Source organism: Homalodisca vitripennis, chromosome 3, assembly GCF_021130785.1.
Source record: "Homalodisca vitripennis isolate AUS2020 chromosome 3, UT_GWSS_2.1, whole genome shotgun sequence".
Taxonomy (NCBI): domain Eukaryota; kingdom Metazoa; phylum Arthropoda; class Insecta; order Hemiptera; family Cicadellidae; genus Homalodisca; species Homalodisca vitripennis.
In genome coordinates, this window is record NC_060209.1 from 123,933,538 (window position 1) to 123,954,424 (window position 20,887).

Consider the following 20,887-nt stretch of genomic DNA (forward strand, 5'->3'; position numbering starts at 1 on the left):
CTATTTGAGAGATAATGTGTTCTGGCATCAGTGAGGAATTGGCTTTTTAGTCTGTATTTTTCCGGCTTATTAGGCATATACATTGCAAAAGAGGAACATCCTCTAATCACAACCAGCATTTCATCAATACAGCAATACTCTCCCACTAAGAAGCCGTTATTGGAATTCTCCATAAGTTTTCAGAATATATCATAAATTGCTGCTTCTTGGATTTGTTTTTTTTTCCATTCTGCCTGTTGAATCATCAAATAACACTGCAGTGAAAGTGCTCCCATCAAAAATGAAACAAAAAAAACCTCTCCTTGCTCATGACAAAACGAAATATTTCTCTGCCTGTACCATCAGTAGAAAATAGGTTCAACACTGATTCTCTCCCTGACTTAAAAACAGTAATCCAATTAAAGCCTTGAGTTGAATTACATGAATGTCATGAATGTACAACGCTTTATTGCAACAAGTTTTGACTGAGTTTTCTGTTAGTCCATTTTACGATTTCACCCAAAATACTTTGAGAAAATAATAGACTCCAAATGGATTCTGCAATTGGATTTGTTTCTAAATTTTAGCCATTGCCTTAAAACCAGGTATATTCGTATGTGTAATTAAATATACGGTGTTCTTACATTTTGATTAAGCCTTTCTTTCTTCCATCGGAAAGCAGATACTCTTTTCTTCACCATCAGTGGTGTTCGTCTTCCATAGTAGTAGTAAGTTCCTTATCCTAACCTGAGGATCCTCGTTCTGGTGCTTAAACTTTTGTTCATTATCTTCTTCATTATTTGTGATTGGGTCATTTTGCACCCCTTCCTCATGTTCAATAATAGGTTCATTGTTTTCATTACGGTTTGCAGAGTAATCAAAATCATTGCTTTCTAAATTAAATCTACCTTGTATGGTATCATTTATAACAATATCTTCTGAATTACTGATATCTGAATCCGTTTTATGTTTACTCTTATATTCAAAATCAGGATCATTATCGCTGTCATCTACGCTTTCTTCAAGTAAGTCTTATTGCAATTTTTATTACACTAGTAATTCCAAATCTTGATCAAAACAAAGATTTTAAAACATGTCTGGCCGGTGGCCGAATGCTTGATCTAACGTTAGAAGGTGCGTTTGATTACTTTGGTTCGATATCCATGACACAAACTTAAAAATATTCATATAAATATAAATCAATAATAAAAAATAAAAAAACACCATCACAATCAGTAGAGATACAATTACTAAAAAAGCGTCTGATAGATCCCAAAGTTCTGTAATGCAACTACAGTACTATAGTATGTCTGAGAGACTGATATGTTTTGTAACACAACTACTACAATACATCTGGGAGACTGCGCTACAACACCAGTGTTAGATCTGCACACAATGCTTTAAACTCTGCCCTCAAACTGACATGCAGAAGCAAGAAAGGTACTGTGTGACATGATGATCCAAGGTGCACAGCGGAGGAGATATGGGATTTTGAATTTCCTGTAGTAATTAAGCGATAATAATAAACTGCCCTTAGAACATTGATTTATTACTTATATTTTTAAGTCTCACTCATATTTTATGATTTTCATCCAGCATATGTTGGGTGAGAGTAGATCTTTGTTTATTTAATTTTACACTGGGGTGATGGTCTTTTTACTTTAACCTGTTTTTGCATGAACGGCCAGTTTTTATTATGTAATTTTTTGGACGGTCATTACATTACCAAACCAAACCAATACTTATATGCCACACACGTTTACGGAACTTTCTGGACCCGAACACTATTGAATCCTTAATTATTGACGGAACTACTCTACCATACTACGAAACAGTGAAAAATCTTGGTTTGACATTTAACTCGAATTTGACTTGGACGGAAGCGGTGAGGGATATATGTAAAAAAGTCTTCGCATCTGTCCACTCACTGAAACGCTTACAAAGATTCCTACCTGAACGGATCAAACTACTGTTGACAAAATCACTAGTACTTCCACACTTCAATTACTGCAACTCTGTGATGAATGACATGACGGTAGCACTTAGTGAGAAGCTGCAAAGGACTGAAAACTACTGTTTACGTTACGTTTATGATGTGAGACGAGACCAACACATTACACCGTACTATATTCAGGGAAATATTTTGAAATTAAAAGAACAACGATCAGTCAAAATACTAAATTTAGTTCATTCAATTTTACAATCTGGATTTCCAAAATATTTTTCAAACTATTTCCAATTTATATCTCATGATAGTGTAAGAAGCACTCGCTCTGGTTCTCGTACCTTAAGAATGCCCCAACACAGGACTGTAGTATTTGATAGATCTTTTCAGGTGATGGGTTGTCGTCTGTGGAACTCCCTCCCCCAAGAAATCACTTCCATTGAGGGAGATCGGCGGTTTGTGGCGGCACTGAAACGTTTGTACCATGAACGGTTGGTCGGGGCGGGTCCGTCCTAGGGGTCTGTGGGTGTGGTGCTGGCATTGTGTGTGAGGAGTGTGAGTAAGACAAATTGCATATATATTATTTATTTCAAAAATATTCTTATTATATATATTTATAAATTATTGTTATTAGGTATTAATTATAGTTTTTGGTTATTATTAAAAATGGAAGTTGTAATATTATTTTGTGTCATGATTGTATAATTATATTTTTATTTATTTTTATTTAGAAGTATCATATTTATAATTTTTTTAGTGTTTAGATTAATGTTTAATTTAATGTATTTAGTAAGGTATATTAGTGTCAATATTAATTTGGTTAATATTTGTCATGTTGTTTATTGTTCTGCTTATTGATCAGACAGGTTAAGTGTAAGAAAGGGCCATGAGGCCCTAACTTTGCCTGTTTAAATAAACAAATTTTCATTTCATTTTTCATTTCATTTCATTTCATTTACATTTTGTTTAATAAACTCCATTCTTGAACTGTATAAAACACAAACCTGCAAATTATTTTTCAAAATGTTGGTTAATTTATTATTTATTTTAAAGGTCAGATTTATATCTTGTTTCTCTAACTCTCTGGCAATATTACTTTATAAAGCATGATTTAATTCAATACATATACATTTTCTGAAATTAGAAATGTTCCATTGTATTTTGTTTATTCTTATGTTTTTAAACTTTCTAATACAAGAAAACATGTAATATCCACTCCAATGAGGCAGCGAGTAAGGTGGATACAAAGGGTTAACACCCTTTGAATACCAAGAGCCAATGAGATCGGTCTGCTAGCTTTTTTCTGAAAACTACAGAGGATCGACTAGATCAACATTTTGAATATTTATTATTGATAGTAAAAGTTGCCATATGGCATTGCAGTCTCATTGCATACGTAATAAGTCAAATAAACATAGATTATTTATCTTGATTTAATTTGTTACAGCTGAAAAAAGCTATTTCCAAAACATGAGAGACAACTTTTATGCGAGTGCAGATTTTCAATATTTTGCACGAATATACAAGAAAAGTCTTACTCAGTATTACAGATACATACTTTTTAACTTGGTAAGTTATACTTGTTGCTACTACTATATGGAACAATAAAAAAGTCGTATACAAATATATTAAGATCAAAAACTACAATTTTTATCTATTTATAAGGAAACAAATTAAAACTGTTGGTATTAATTTTTTATTAAAAATGTATTACAGATTTTATCATTCAAATAAATATTATAATTTATATATATATATATATATATATATATATATATATATATATATATATATATTGATATTGTTATAAATCTTAGTTTATAATATTGTTTAAGCCCTAATTAATAATTAATACGTTAAAATTAGGTAACAAAATAGGAACTGGTGAAAGAAAAAATGCTTTTTTGAACAAGTAGGGGTTTGAAACAGGCAAGCGTAATCAAAGAGCTTTCTGTGATGAATTTATACAAAATTATGATTGGTCCATTTCGTAAGTCATATTTGGCAGAGAAACATTTTTTTCTTTTCAGACCTTCTTCTTGATGTGCTAATTGGCAGGGAGTCTGTGTTAGCATTAAATTGCTCATTTTACAACCTGTAAATATTCTCGTCGTAAGTGTTTGGGAAGTATTTCCTGAACTCTTTAGTGAGGTTCTTGAAATGGTTTGATATTTTAATTTTTACTTGAAATGGTTTGATATTTTAATTTTCAAATGTTACCATCAATAATGTTCCTGAATTATTCTTCTGAAATTAACAATACTTTGGTGAAATTTGAATAACTGCCGGGGTGTGCAGATATTTTACGTCTCAAAGTTGCAGTTAATTTCTCATTATACATCTTGCTACTATTACAATGAATAACTAACAATTGAGTCTCCACCTTGCATGTAAAGTTACAGAAATTCAATGAATAAAAGAAATCTGACAAATAAGAAAAAAATTACTTGTACACCTGATTTTTTTAGAATTCAACGGTTAGCTCATTTTGCTTTTGATATCTCTAGAAGGTCATCTCAAGCTCAAATAACTTTGCCAATATATTTCCTTTTGAGAACCAGCGTACTTCTCTATGAAATAATAATGGAATCTTGTGATCATTTCCAAAATTTATACACACAATTTTAAACAGTTGAATATTTAACCCTTTGAATGCCATAAGGCAAAAAATTTAGTACAAAAGAAATGCACCAGCAACTATTTTGCAAGTCATATGCAAAAAATGCCAGGGAATAATAAGAAGTATTACTGGGCTTCAGAAAAAAGAATATATTTTTTTTATTTTTCATACTATTTTTATGAAAAAGGTATCAAAATGTTTGTAATAAATTGTATTACAATAAAATGTTACAAAACAAACGAAACAACAGAAAATAATATTAATTTTGGTCAAAACCAAAAAATGTATGAAGCAATTTTTATTTTTTAGTTTTTATTTTTTTTAACAAATTAATGAGAAACAATTTTAGTATGGGAACAATTTTTTAAATATTCTTTATAACATTGTTAATGTGAAAAAAATAATGGTTAACTTTTTTATATAATTACTATAGTTACATAACAAAATAAATTACATTACTTACATTTATCCGTTGGTTCTAAAGTCCAATATCCAATATATAGTCTTCATATTTTCCAAAAAAATATGTACACTACACACACACACACACACACACACACACACACACACACACACACACACACACACACACACACACACAGTCAAGCAATTCATTTGTACACATGTTTGGGAAAGCACACAACATGGCAGCCTTCTCCAAACTGTTCTAGACCTCTTTCTTCCCTTTTTTTGTACTCTGCTCCACTCTTGGTGCAGACCCAACAAATTTTTTCTTTTTTAGAGGCACCTTGATTTTCGGTTATTTCCACCAGACTCTGTAGCTGCTTCTTGTTATGCCTCAATCCACTCATCTGTAATTGAGTCAATTATGCTGACTACAAACTTGTAACGTGACATTGGTTTTTGTCTGTTTTAGTTCATTATAAATAATGTAGGAATTCAACACCATTCGTGAAAACATGTTAAAAACTGTTTTTTTTCCAGTACCTATTTCAAAGTTCTCCTTTCGTCGAGATATGTGTATAACATCATATCGAATGAGTCTATCCCACCCATATATTTGTTATAATCTAAGACCATTTCAGGTTGTTTTTCTGTAGTTACACGACCATGCCTTTTTTTTCGAATGTTCTACTTCTTTTGGTTTGGAGTTTGAAGAAACAAGAATAACTAGTTTTTTTGTGACTTCTTTTGTCTGTATGCTGAAGTTAAAATTTCATTTTGCTTACAATAAACTTTTTGTTCCACCTGTAACTGAACTTTAACAGCATCGGGTAGCCCTTTTTTGATTTTCCGAATTATGCCAGTGTGAAAAGTGTCATTTTTGTAAAGCATTTTTACCAAGGGAATGCTGGTAAAAAAATTATCAGTGAAAATATGGTAGCCTTTTTTTAGGCAGTTGCACATTGTAAGAAGTTTTTTTACCACATAGTATGAAAGACCAAATTGCTTGATTTCTTCCCTGTTTTCCTGGTCATTTTTTCCTTTGTAACAGAACAAGCTCAAGCAGTAATTAGAAATTGAATCACATAAGACCCACAATTTAATCCCCCAACGGTGGTGGTGTTTGTTGGGGAGATATTGCATCAGTGATGTTTGGGACTTAGTTCCTATTAGTGATTCGTCAACAGACAGCTGTTGGTGTCCTACATAATAGCGTTGAAACAAAGAATTGCAGTGGTGTATAATAGGCTGAAATTTTTGTGTAGGGTCATAGTCAGGTTCATTATGTTTTGGAAATTTTGTGTTGTCAATAACATGAAAAAATTGTAAAATAGTCTGAAATCTATTGCGTGTAAACATATTTTGGAACCATGGTGTAGATTGTGATTTGTTTTTTGTCCAGTAAGAAGCTATGGTTGGTTTTTTTATAAGACCCATGTTGAGGATAACAGCAATGAATGCCCTTATTTCTGAATAGGAGACGGGAAGCCATCCTTGCAAGCGGCTATGAGCTGATATATTTTCTCCATTGCTAGTGATTATTTGATTAGCATATCTGTTGGTTTCAGTGACCAACACAGTGATAAGACTTTGTGTAAAAAATAAATTAAAGTAGTCAATAGGAGATGCAGTAACTGGAGGGCTATGTTTAGGGCCAGGTGTCTCGTTAAAAAAAGTCATGAATAAAATTAGTGTCTCCTTCATTGATTGCCTGCCAAATTTCATTACCTTCATGATCATCATTGTCTGATTCAGACGAGCTGTCACTAAAGACTCAAAGTCAACTGTAGGCCTAGGTAATGTAGGTCTTGGAGTTTCCCAGCAGGGTTCACTTCTGGCTGGTTTATACCTACTAGTTGAACTCACCACTGGGCACAGCAAAAACCGATGTGCCACTTCAATCTGGGCAACCTTATGGATGTCCAGTAGCGGCACATCACTAACCACAAATGTTGAGATTCTGGGGTTCATGGGCAATTCGAAAGGTCTAGTCTACTGTGGAAGATGACTGTTGGAGTTGGTGGGGTTTGTTCCCTTACCTCAGAGGCTCTTGTTAACCTCAACAAGGGTGTGCCACCCCTGCTTACTTTGACTGGAGAGGCTGGTTCAGAGCTGGCCTCCCCTTCTTCCGGGATGACTTTGAGATGTAGTGCCCTAATTCTTCCTCATGGATCTCGATAGGAGGCGGCCCCTACTCCCTAACCTTACCCATCCTATATATCCTATCACTCCGGAAGCAGCGCAAAGGTTCTTACAGGACTAAGTGCAATTTATAAGCTTCTTGTCCTAAGAGAGTTGAACTAAAGTATCACTATCACATTGAGAGCCTATGTTCGGGGAATTACGATTCACAAATCTCGGTTGGGTGTCTTGTTCTGGTGTGTAAATAGGGTCTTCATCAGTGTCATCAAAAATATCGGACAATGAGAAGTTTGAATCGTTATCACTACCCGACAAATCACTCAGTAGTTGTCTATCAACTTCACTTACAGTTAAGTGATCACGATCCATTTCTGAATGTCTATTATTAATAACACATGAAAAAACAGTTACAAGAACTACTAAAACTTACAAAGATATCAATTTAACAAAGCATTTTAGAGATCCTAACCTCAAAACGATATAAACACAACCATGTGAACAGACTGCTATAAGTAGCGAGTTGTTTACGCGCCAACGATGCTCTGGCTGATCACCGCCAGCTGTTGTTGCTTCTATTATTCTGTTTTTTTTTTATCTTCACTAATATAAAGTGTTGTAAATAAATAGTCAGAGGATTAATAATCAAGTTAATGTTTATTAATTAGCAAATATATACACATTAAGCACACCGACAATGTAACACGTGGAAGACGTACGGAAAAGAATAATAATATTTATCTATAACAGTTGTTGTAAAAGTTGGCGCATGCGCACGTTGATTTCTTTGCTGTCGTAGTGTGTGTCTGTGTGAACCACCAATACACGCGGGTATTGTCAATTATTTATAACACCCCTCCTCAATATCTGCGTGGATCGGTTACTTCAGACACAAGGTCCCACAATGTTGCCAGTGTTTGATTGATGGTAGTGATTTCGTGAAAATATCGGCTACCATTTCGTCCGTCGGTATATGTTCCACCTTGATCTGTCCTTCTTGCACTTTCTCTCGGATGAAGTGATGACGAATGTCTATATGTTTTATCCGGGGGTGAAACATAGCATTTTCTGACATCATTTTGGCACTCTGATTGTCGCAAAGAATTGTGCCGTCGATTGACTCCGTTGCTCCCAATTCAACCAGTAGACGATTCAGGAAAATTGATTCCTTTGCAGCCTCGCCCAGAGCCATGTATTCGGCTTCGGCAGTTGATTGTGCCACTGTTTTTTGCTTTCTGGCTTGCCAGCTTATGGCTGCGCCGCCCAACAAGAAGGTGTATCCTGTGTATGACCTTCTGTCCAGTGTACATGCACCCCAATTCGCATCAGCGTAGCCTGTCAATTTTCCGATATTTCCATCAAAATGCAGGGAATGATTGGCTGTCCCTTTGAGGTATCTCAAAACCTTTTTAGCCCAACCCCAGTGATGATCGGATGAATTGTCGTTGAATTGTACGAGCACACGCACGGTGTATGCTATATCCGGCCTCGTACATACCGCCAAGTACATCAATGAGCCTACCAGCTCTTTGTACGGATGATTATTTGAAGATTTTCCTCGGTTTTCTGCTGTTCCCTCGATTTTTGTACTTGGACTCGCTGGTATTTCCACCGGGTTACAGGAATCCATTCCAAATTTCTTCAAAATTTCCAGAACGTATCCTCTTTGTCCCATTTTGATCCCGTTTTGTTGATCAATTTCGATGCCTAAGAAATATTTGGCTTCTCCAAGGTCTTTGATGCCTATTTCTTTATTTATTTCATGTTTTACGTGATCCAGCAGCGCCTCATTGTCCGAAAATACCAACATATCATCTATCCAGACAGCAATTACAATGATATTATTTTCGTGCTTCGCAGTGAATAAACACGGGTCTGATACCGTCAGTTGCAATCCAATTTTTCTTAAAATTTTGGTTAAATGGTCGTACCACATTTTTCCTGATTGCTTTAACCCGTAGATAGCCTTCTTCAAACTGCATACTTGGTTCTTTTTCTTCAATGCTTTCTGCATCTCCATAGCTGCTTTGTATGTCTTTGAATCACGTCTTTCAGTTCGTACGATGTCATTCACGGCCTCAGCTAGCCCCTCAGGCAGTTCCATGTACAGCTCTTCCTTGAGCTCACTGTTCAAATATGCCGTCTTGACATCCCAATGCTGAACTTTGGTATTCAACCCTGCTGCTAATGCCATCGCAGTTCTAATCGACTCGAATCTTGCCACCGGAGCAAATGTATCGTCATAATCAAATCCTGGTCGTTGAGTAAACCCTCGTGCGACGATGCGCGCCTTTCTGCGCTCGATTGTACCGTCTGGATTTAATTTATTTTTGAGTACAGTTCGTGTACCGATGACGTTCTTGTTTGCCGGCCTTGGCACTACTTTCCAAGTCCCATATTCGAGATGTGACTTCACCTCGTCCATGATAGCACGCTTCCACAGCTCAGCGTCATCTCCAGTTAATGCTTTATCTGTTTGCACGTCGGCATTGAACACTAACTCCTCGAAGATGTGTCTATCTTCGTTGTTGCATTCATCAGAATCGCAGGAGTCTTTTTGCTCGCGGTGTCTCTTTTCAACTTGCACAAAGGATGATTCTAACGGCCTTTTCAAAACACGACCTTGCTCGTCGTTAATGAATACATCGTCGTCACCAGTATACATATCTTTTCCGCGGCCTGATCCAGTGCTAGAGACACTTTCGGGTCTACGATACTTTCATGGACGGCCTCGGCTGCCGGTCCGTATCTTAGGCGGTCTGCCGACTCTTTTTCCCCTGACGATGAAGATCTCCCCGTTTTCCTGCTCATACACGATTTCTTTTTCTTCTTCTTCTTCGAATTCAAGTGGATCCAATTCGACCTTCGCATAGATTATCTCTGGCTTGTCCTGAATTTTCGATTGTTGATTCTCAAAATTTTTATTTTTTATCGACTCTTCCAGTGGATCAACGTTGCCTCTCGATGACCCCATATTCTCGTCAAAACGTACATCTCGGGTCACAACCGTTTTTCCAGTATCCAGCCGCACTCTGTATGCTTTTGATTCCAGGTCATATCCTATGAATCTACCTGCAGCAGCTCTCGGGTCCATTTTTCCAAGTCCGACTGTTTTATCTAACACGTACGCTCTCGAACCAAATATACGCATGTGTTTGAGGTCCAGCAACTTGCCGTGCCAAATCTCGTACGGGGATTTTCCACCAATACATGTACTTGGACAGCGATTCCTGATATAATTCGCCGTCACAATGGCTTCAGCCCAAAATGATTCTGGCATCCCGGTCTCGATCAGCATGCATCTGGCTGTATCCAGCAGCGTTCGGTTCTTCCTCTCCGCTACACCGTTCTGCTCAGGTGTGTACGGCGCTGACAGTCTTCTCTGGATCCCCTCCTGCTTCAGGTACTTATCGAAATCTCCATTTCGGTATTCCCGACCGTTGTCCAACTGTAAAAATTTAATTTTTCGGCCAGTAAATATCTCAACAAAATTTTTATATTCTTTGAACTTACCGAGTACTTCGGATTTCTTCTTCAAGAAATACACCTCGCACCACGTACTGTAGTCATCGGCAAACGTCATCATGTACTTCGATCCGCCGTTGGAATTTGCCCTCATTGGCCCGCAAACGTCGGTATGTACAATCTCCAGTGGCACTCTACTCCTGTCAACCCTTTCTGTGAACGGTCTGGCAGCCTGCTTACCGCGACAGCAAACGTCGCATACTGTTGCTTTGCCCTTTAACGACAAATTTATCCCGGTTGCCAGCTGCTCATCAAAAAATTTATTGACTGCATCCATGTGTATATGCCCAAGTCTCCTGTGCCAAATTTTCGGTGAAATTTTTGCCCCTTTCCTAAAAGGTTTTTGACTTGACGTGTCCACAGAATTTGCTTGCGCTCGCGTAACCACCTCCGCATGTTCAGTATTTTCTTCTCTTACAAAGTAAAGGTCTCCCACTCTATCGGCGATAATCACGGTTTTGCCATCTGTATTATGTACCTCAGCTAATTTGTCATTGAAGATTACTGTAATCTTCGATACCGACATCAGATTAGTTCTTAATTCCGGTACATACAGCATGCCATGCAAGTTCGCGGTTGAAATAACTCCACCACTTACATTTATCTTGGCTACGCCCTTTATATTTGCAATTGTTGATGCTTCTGTTGCTAACTTGAGCACCGAATCGCACGTCACCGTATCTTCAAGAATATCCTCGTCGCCGCACATGTGAGTTGTGCATCCACTATCCAAACACCACTTGGATTGGCTATGACTTTGAACCTTGTTGACCTCTTCTCGGTTCAGTTCCGAGATGTAAAAATCCTGTGCTACCCTAGCACTTCCTTGTGTTGATCTTCCATCCTCCTTTTCGGGACAATTTTTGGCAAAATGGCCAACCTTGCCGCATTTGAAGCATTTTCCCTTGAAATTACCTTTTTCGCCGCTGCCGCCACGTCTACCAAAATTACGTGTTCTGGATCTGGCCATGAATGCTTTGTCTTCGGCGTCTTGTAAATCGCCTACCCTGGCCAAACATTCATTTAAGATTTTTATCTTGAGCTCTTCCGGCTTTGGCAATTGATCACGACTCTCGATTACGCATCTAAAATTCTCAAAACTTGGTGGCAAACCGTGCAGTATCATAGTAGTTAACAGATCTTCATGAATCTCGATATCCATTTCCGCCAATTTGTCAACTACGTCGAAGAAGTTGTCCAGGTACTGGTGTATACTTTCCCCCTCCTTCACCTTGTGCACGAACAGCGACTTCAATAACGTGGCTTTCCTTGCCGGCCCTTTTGATGCGTAGATCACTTCAAGTTTCAGCCAAAGCTCACGAGTTGTCTTACAATTTTAAATATTTTTCAACTCTGATGGCGCCATCGCCAAAATGATGCTTGCCTGAGCTGATTGATCTCCATCTTCCCACTTGACTACAGCGCTTCCACTTTCAACACTTTCTGCCGGTTTCTGGAGACTTCCATCGGCATACGGCCATAATTTCTTCTGAATCAGCAATGCCCGAATCTGAATTTTCCATGTGTCGTAATTGTCCTTCGACAGTGCTTGTATATTGCTACTTGTACCAGCCATCCTTTTTAGGTTATACAAACCACTTTTTAACACAACGTGATACACACACTTAATTTCACTTCTACTGACTTTTATTAACTTTTAATGCCCAACGCTATCACACAAACGTTACTGGGCCCATAACCTGTTGTAAATAAATAGTCAGAGGATTAATAATCAAGTTAATGTTTATTAATTAGCAAATATATACACATTAAGCACACCGACAATGTAACACGTGGAAGACGTACGGGAAAGAATAATAATATTTATCTATAACAGCTGTTGTAAAAGTTGGCGCATGCGCACGTTGATTTCTTTGCTGTCGTAGTGTGTGTCTGTGTGAACCACCAATACACGCGGGTATTGTCAATTATTTATAACATAAAGTACTATGTGAACTATTATTTATCTATTGCAGGATAGTTAACAAATAAAACAATATTGGTGGTAGTGAAAAGAATTCATGAAAAATAAAGCGTTAAAAATTACGATAACAGACGGCAACGACGGATCGTCGCCTGGCACTTTTCGCACAGTTAGTCAGCGACGACCTATCGTCGCCGTGGCACGCAAAGGGTTAATGGACTGTTTTTTAAACGTAATTAACTATGTATATTCATCATTTTTAGACAGAACTGATATAATTTGGAAAATTTTAGGCTTCCAAGGCTTGAATTTTGAATGAATATAATACATTTAAACTCTTAATAAGTTATGTACTAAAACTTTAGCTAAGAGAATTATCCTACTTCCAAATGGTCTTACACTCCAGGTCCCTTTCTTACAGGTTAAGTGTAAGAAAGGGCCATGAGGCCCTAACTTTGCCTGTTTAAATAAACAAATTTTCATTTTCATTTCATTTCATTTCATTTCACTCCCTTGACTGATCTTCATGGCCCCCAGTTTGGAAAGCCCTGCATTATACTATTAAGTACTTTAGCCCAGCTAATTAAGCTGTGCCATCATTAGTAATGAAATCCCGAACTAAAAGTAACATGGTTCCTTATTTACTTGCAATGGGAGACAGTTGTTATAACTGGAGATGATGACTCATTTAACAGTTTAAACCAAAAAAAAAAATTATACCTGTTGTATTGAAACCCTAAAGAAGAATTGTCACCATCATGCATTGTAGCACAAATTAACCAACATACTTGCCATAACCATCAGCAAATTAAAGAAAGAAATAAGAAATAGAACTTACATTGTTGAGCCGAGACATGAAGCGTATCCAGTTGGGTTCAATGGCTTCCTCCATCATGTAATACTCCAGGTTCTGAACACAGAAGAGCATCCTCTGTCGCAAGGAAAAAGCTCCCAGGTAACCGGATGCTGCAGTTGTAGGTAGTCGCTTTACTTCCTTGTCATTAATCCAAACCCTGAATAAACAAACACAACAATTCATTAACCCAAACTAAGTTATTATTACATAATAGTAATTAATTATTTTAACAAAGGATGTGACAGACAGTAACCTACTACAGTGCCTGTAAAACTTCTACTTTTAAGAATCATTTCTACATCATCAAAAAATTTGCACTACACCACATTCGTTAACCCTTCAACGTGGTTTCATGTTACAATCTCAGTCAACAAATTTGCTGTGATGCTGTGGTTTCAAATGAAAACCACATTTTTGTGTAGACAACATTTCAATGCGATTTATTCAAGCAGTTATTCTTTTAATAGATAGAGGATGAATTATTCAATATTTTTGTCATCTGGTGGTTTTTATCAACTAAACATATGACCTAAATCACCTGATCTTTTCAAAATAATAAAGCAAAATTTGCTTATTTCGGTATTGTTTAAAATAGTTTGTGTATATTTTGTTTTTATCATACAGTGGTAATATACCATTGTTTTAGTCAATACAGATTATATTAAAGTTTAAATATTATTTTAGTATAATAAGTGCAAAATAGTGTGCTGCAAGTATTGTAGTTAAGTGTACCTTGTGGACTTAGGCTGATTATATAAATTTCGTGTTTATTTTATATAATGTGAACAGTCTTGTAATAAGTTTTCCAACTGTTGTAGATAGTAAGTTATTTATTATATTTCAAAACCTCGTAAAAATGGCAACAAACAATGACTGAGTAGCTTATTCACAATGTCAGTGGCAGTAAGTAGATTTACTGTGGTGGTCTTGAAAATTGGTTGGCCTTTATTGAAGGTTAACACTTTGTACCCTGAGCCCGAGTATTGGTCGGGTCGCGTCGGCAGCGCCTGCTACCGGCGCCCGAGTATAGCTTGTAGGCTGATCGTAGGCGCCGCGGCTGATCGTCGGTACTGTCAGTTTGCTTTGTAGTTTTTTACGTTGTGTGTTGTTGTGAGTCTTAGTGATGTCTTACTAAGTTTTCTACAAATCTTGCTGAGAAATACTGAAGCAAATGTTATTATAAAATGTGAATTTAACTGTTTGTAAATAGTCAGAACTTTAGTTTCTTACTGAATGAAGTAAAGGCAAATGCAAGCAATGTGAGGTTATCCATGTGTTTTGTTTTGTATTTACACTCGCTTTGTTCTTTCTTCTCGACTTTCCGTTGATTTTCTTTCATATTATTTACTTATTATTTTCGAGTTTAAATAATATGGGTGATGAAATCAAAAGTGATGCAATTTGCGATCTTTTGTTTGACTGCGAGTCGGAAAGTGACAATGATTTTAATACACACCTAGGACCAAATATTGATTTTATGAACGATCTAAACGAAAATTTGCGAGATCCTGTATTTGATTCAGACAATTGTGCTTTAAAAATTACCACTCTAAGGCGAATTACCTGAACTAACAAGCTATGTAGCAAAACATTGTTTTGTATTTTTTTACATAACATTCAATATTATGTAATGATTTTATTTTGAAAATAAACTTTATATTTGTATACATTAAAAAAAAGTATGTATCTCTATCTTTAAAAAGATATATAGTATGGGTTTATAACATAATTACTGTAATAACACAGAATTTTTTAAAAGCATCATAAAACCCCCAGGGAGCCACTCCGAAACATGTATTAAGGGCCCAGGGTACAAAGTGTTAATTACTAGCCACAAATTTATTGTATATGGGTTTATTAAACAAATTTAATATTCATTGACATTTCTGTTATGAAAGAATAAAAATTCACGTATCTCTCTCATCTCTAGAAATTATCCAAACAAGCTGTTTTATAAGCTGCAGAACAAAACTTGGTTTTTATATATTATAGAATGAAGACTGAGGATTCCATATTGGTTTCCCTTGTAATGAAAGGATTTTTGTCATTTTTACATCACCTGTATAGTTTTTGAAAAGCAAATTTAGAATTCCACTCCCAGTTTTGATTTAAAGAAATTGTTGGATATCTTTTATCCACTTGCATTAAAAAAATATGTTGAAAATTTACTTATTTATAAACCTACACCTAAACTAACATTAAAATTTGTTATTACATAAATTTCAAGATACCATTCTGAGGAAATGAAAGGTCAAAAACTATTGATTAATAAAAAGTTTTTGCATGATATTTTACAACAATTTGTTTTGAAAACGCATTATTAAATACCATAAATGCAACATGCATATGCTGGCAGCACACACTGGTGACTGGCACCAGGTGTGTCAGTCACAATAGCGTACTGCCACCATGCAACTGTTTTGCTTATTCCAAGGTCAACGTTTCCTTAAATGTTACACAGTAAACACAACTCTGTTATTTCAATTTTACATTTAAATCACTTAGTTGTCTTGAATAGTTTATAAGTGATGGCCATTAAAGATCCGGTATTCTTTTTCAGATAGCCTGCACTAAAACAACAGTTATTACAGCTTCTTCTTACAATCCTGCCTGAGAGCTGGTCGTGCATGATAGCTGCCATACCGACCTCTGCAGTTTGCACATTTTACGAAAATCTGTTTAATAAAACCAGTATAAAAACTAAAATTTTAAATAAAGGTTTACAAAATTACTGTCCGAGATAATGACTTTAAAGAGCTCCATAACAGACCAATGTCAAATATTTTGACCACCTGACCAAGAATAAAAGTTAAGATGATAATGTGATACCAACTTTTATCCATGTAACTAAAAAATATTACACTCTCAATATTTTACAACAATTGGCAGCTGTTCTGCACATGCCAAGGTCAACGTTTCCTCCCATGTTACACAGAAAACAAAACTGAATTATTTCAACTTCAATTTGATGTTTAAATAGTTTAGTTATCTTGAATAGTTTTTTAAGGAATGGCTGTTAAAAATCCTGGCATTCCTTTTTGGAGGCCCTGTACATTTGACCATTTTTATGAGCACTTTGGACCAGCAATGTGAGATTAAAAAATTATTCGCTTTCTAAGAAGTTGTTTTCAAATATTTACATTAGTTATATTTATATTTACACATTTATATTTGATCTGTTTGTGCAGCAATGCTTTGCATTGAATACAACTGTCTAAGTTTTCATGAAACAATTGGAGCTAGGAGAAAACCTTACTTAAATAAACCAAAGGCAATTTCTTTCATTAAAAAAGATATTTCTTTAAATCCAACAAGTTTTTTTTTTAATTTTTCAATGTAATTATTGTTGTCTATAATATTATGGAAATAAATAGGCATAATTTAAAAAATCTTGATTTAGATTTTTATATAAAATAGATGCTAAAAATGTAAAGCAAACTTTCAAAGTGACAGTGAATTATTGAAGGAATGTAATTATAATTTATAGAAAACCACTAAGTAAAAATAGGTTTAATGTATGTTATATCATAGCTTGGTCCCTTATGTGTGAGGTGTACATTAATGTATGTGTTATTGTATGGGGTCGACTGGTGGATGTTAGGAAGGGGTGGAAGAATAGAGGGGCTGTGAACGACTGATGACACAGGGCAAAATTACTAAATACGGACATGCTTACAAGCAAATGTTAGTTAATACTATTTTGGCAGTAAACATAATACAGAAATACACTGACATTTACATACCTACATAATCTCCTGTCGACATGTTTGCAGTTGACTAAATGTCGGAAAAGCATCTGATAGCAGCCCATAATTTTCTGATCGAAAAGTAAAGAAAGAGGCCATTTTGATACAACTTGGAATGCAAATCCCTCAAGGCCAGTCTTACTTTTTGCTTGAAACTGTTCATCACTAGACATAAATTGTTTATCTAAAACAAAATTTGGTCATATGAAACATGATACTGTATGAATTATAAATATTACACTATTAAAATGTATTATTGATGATGGATGATTTTAAAGGATAACACAATTTTTGAATGTTGATATTCTTATGTGCTACAAATAAATAGAATACTGTTTCAAGGAATGGATTTTATCTTCTATAGGTATAAAAACAGTATGACATAGGTTAACCCTTTAACCCCCCACCGCACGCGCCGCGGAGCGACACTCCGCAAGTAGGTAAATTTGTTGTTAGAATAGTGGTCAGAATGGGTTGAGACTTGAGCCCGCGTGTAGCTTCCCCCTCCATCTGTAGAAAGGCGTGGCGCGGTTGTTGGGGCGTGTACGTTCAGTCGCGACTGAGCAGTAACATTGAGAACATCCCCGCGGAGTGACGCTCCGCATGCGTTCTTTTCATTATCTGATATAACGGAGTATCGCTCCGCGGCGTTCTACACTGCATTCATCATTAGAGTCATCTCTCATCACGTTCAACCTAAAACCGGAGTACTTTTAAGGTAAGTAACACGTTTTTTCGATACATAAAATCTGTAATTGTGATTTTATAGCCTGAGTATTGTTTTACTCATAAAAGATGTTCTCAAACCAATAAATATGTATTTCAGAACTTTGTTCCTAATTACCTTGTATTATACTTCTTATTTGGTTTCAGATGCATCAACCAGATGAAGAAGAAATTCTTCGACTTCTAGGAGATGAAATTGGGGCATCGGATGATTCAGAAGAAGACAATGTTCAAGAAAGCGATCACAATTCACTGAGTGAGGAGTCAGCTGAAGGCAGTGATAATGAGCCAGTTTTAAACCAAGCTGTTCTTGAAAACGAGGAGGATAATGGCCAGGACATTCGTGGCAATGAGGTAATAAATAATGTTATTACTAATGACCTGTATGTCGCAGACGATGGAACTGTGTGGAGAATGACACCGGATCAAAATTGGAGGGTCAGAAGAAGACCGTGTGATCTTCTACGACATCTACCTGGCGTTCGTGCAGATGCGCGTAATGCTGAAAGCCCTTTGGACGCACTGAAGCTATTTTTTACCGATGAAATGTTACAGGAGATAGTGAGATGTACAAACATTTATATTTCTAGCCAACGCCCTAACTTTACCAGACCCCGAGACGCAAGTGACATAACTGTTGTTGACTTGAAGGCCTGTTTAGGGCTGCTTTTCCTTGCAGGCTCCATGAAGCTATCGCATACAAGACTTGAGGACTTATGGCGTACTGATGGTACAGGCATAGAACATTTTAGGCTGACAATGAATATTAACCGATTCAAGTTCATTTTAAAATGCTTGCGGTTTGATGATTATAGGACCAGAGGTACGAGGAAAGCTACAGACAAGCTTGCAGCTGTGAGATTTCTTATTGACAAATTTAACAACAACTGCATGAAACATTACAGTTTATCTGAAACAGTAACCATCGATGAAATGTTGGATGCTTTCCGTGGGCGTTGCAGTTTTAAACAGTACATTCCAAGCAAGCCCGCCAAATACGGTCTTAAAATATTTGCTTTGTGTGATGCTAAGATGTACTACACAAACAATGTTGAGGTTTACTGTGGGCGGCAGCAACCAGGACCCTACTTATGCGGAAACTCATCACATGAAATCGTAAAACGTCTTGTGCGCCCAATCTCTAACAGTGGCCGCAATATAACCTGTGACAACTGGTTTGTGTCAATACCTTTAGCTCAAGACTTATTGGAAAATGACAAGCATACTCTTGTAGGTACAATAAAAAAAAACCGAAGGGGAATCCCAAACTTCATGAAAGAAGTAAAAAATCGCCCAGTAGATTCAAGTGTTTTCGCTTTTAGAGAAAATACCACACTTGTCTCTTACAAACCGAAGAAAAACAAGGTGGTCTTGGCCCTGTCAACACTACATTACGAACGAGATGTTTTTTCATTTTTGAACATTGGAGGCATCAATGCCTATGTAATACATAAGGCCAATAGTGGAAACACCAACCTGCTGAGAAAAGATTTTCTTAAAACACTGGCCAAAGACCTACTTGATGACTACATCAGAGCAAGAGTTGCGAAGACAAACATCCCAACGTCAATAAGATTACGTCTGGGGGAAATATTGGGACTGCCAGCAACTCAACCAAATCATGTACTGGATCAAAGGGAGAAAACTCATGGAAGGTGTAGCTTTTGTGACAGAAAAAAGAACAGACCAACCCGATTCACATGTAAGGGATGCCACAAATATTTGTGTATGGAACATATTCAAAGCTATGTGTGCAGGGACTGTGATGCCAAAGTTCAAATTATAGAAGAAGGTTCAGATTCCAACTGAACAACATTTGTTAAAACTTTACTCAAGGCATTTTGTTTTTTGATAGATTTAACTTTCGTTAATTATAAATTATCTGGTTGTAAACATACTGTACTTGTAAAGTCTTGAATAGGAAGTGTGAACAGTTATTGTTTAGTCATGAATAAGTACTAGAAATACAAGGCAAAGACTGACCTGCTGGCAAGACGTTATTCATTCAATGCCAATTTTTCTAAGTTAAACATAACTTTTACAATATTTTAAATTAAAATTATCACATTTTACTTTCATTATTATGCTAATAATGTTTTTTAATTTTATTATCATTTATATAAATTAAACATGTGATTCTTTTCAATTATAATGTTAGTTGTAGAGAAATAAACTAAATTCTTCATAAAAACTGACCGTATTTTTATTGCAAAACACACATGCATACACCCACCCAAAATTAAAAAAAGCATGTGTAAACACACAATTAGATGTTTAAATACTAAAAAGGTTTACAAAATATTCATAGAATTAGGATTTGTTAAGAAAATGTAAAATATATCAATAGTGGAGTCACACTCCGCGCGCGTGTGATTGTGTAACTCAACGTCACGTGTGTTAAGGAGGGTTAAAGACCAATGGTTTTTGTTAATTTTGACAAAAAGATTTATTATCAAAAAAAGGATACACAAATAAGACCCTTGCTAAAATAACTGTTCTGCAGACTGTTTAAAAAATCATAACTGTGATAATATTTATCATAACTTTATTTTTTCACATAAATGTTTGAAATACACTTAATCCATGAGGGAAATACTAGTAGGCATACATTTTAAAATATATTTTTAAATTTTTATATACACTAGTAATAAAAATATAAAATTTTGGTTTGAGCATTTTTAGGACATAAAGTATAATGACATACAAGTACAATTTGATTGAAATTGAACAGTTTTTGTGGAATTAGCTTGAGCTGGTCTTCTTGATTGACAAAAATAAACTAGCATTGCAAGTCATGAACAGTTAGTTGCTTTATAAACAAGCTGATTTAATACAGTGGGCACATTCTGTGAAAGTGAATATATTTACATTGGTCTTGTGGGTAACCATAATCACAACGAGAAAATAGCAGAATAAATAAATTTGTGAACAAAATGAGTCCAATCATATGACTTCAACATGTGAGTTTTATTCATAAAGAAAAAGAAAGATAATAGAATGAAAAGTGAATGTTATAAGTCAG

At 35.8% G+C, this 20,887-nt stretch overlaps 1 protein-coding gene across 2 annotated transcripts in view; it reads right to left on the reverse strand.

Annotated features, from left to right (window-relative positions):
* Nucleotides 1-20,887, reverse strand: part of LOC124357490 (gamma-tubulin complex component 2-like) — a 108,024-nt gene that overhangs the window by 54,195 nt on the left and 32,942 nt on the right. For both annotated transcript variants that reach the window (XM_046809334.1, XM_046809333.1), the window contains exons 11-12: nucleotides 17,137-17,323; nucleotides 13,376-13,550 (exon numbers count right to left, since the gene is read on the reverse strand). In XM_046809334.1, coding sequence (XP_046665290.1) covers nucleotides 13,376-13,550; nucleotides 17,137-17,323 — 362 coding nt within the window. The remainder of the gene's footprint in view (nucleotides 1-13,375; nucleotides 13,551-17,136; nucleotides 17,324-20,887) is intronic.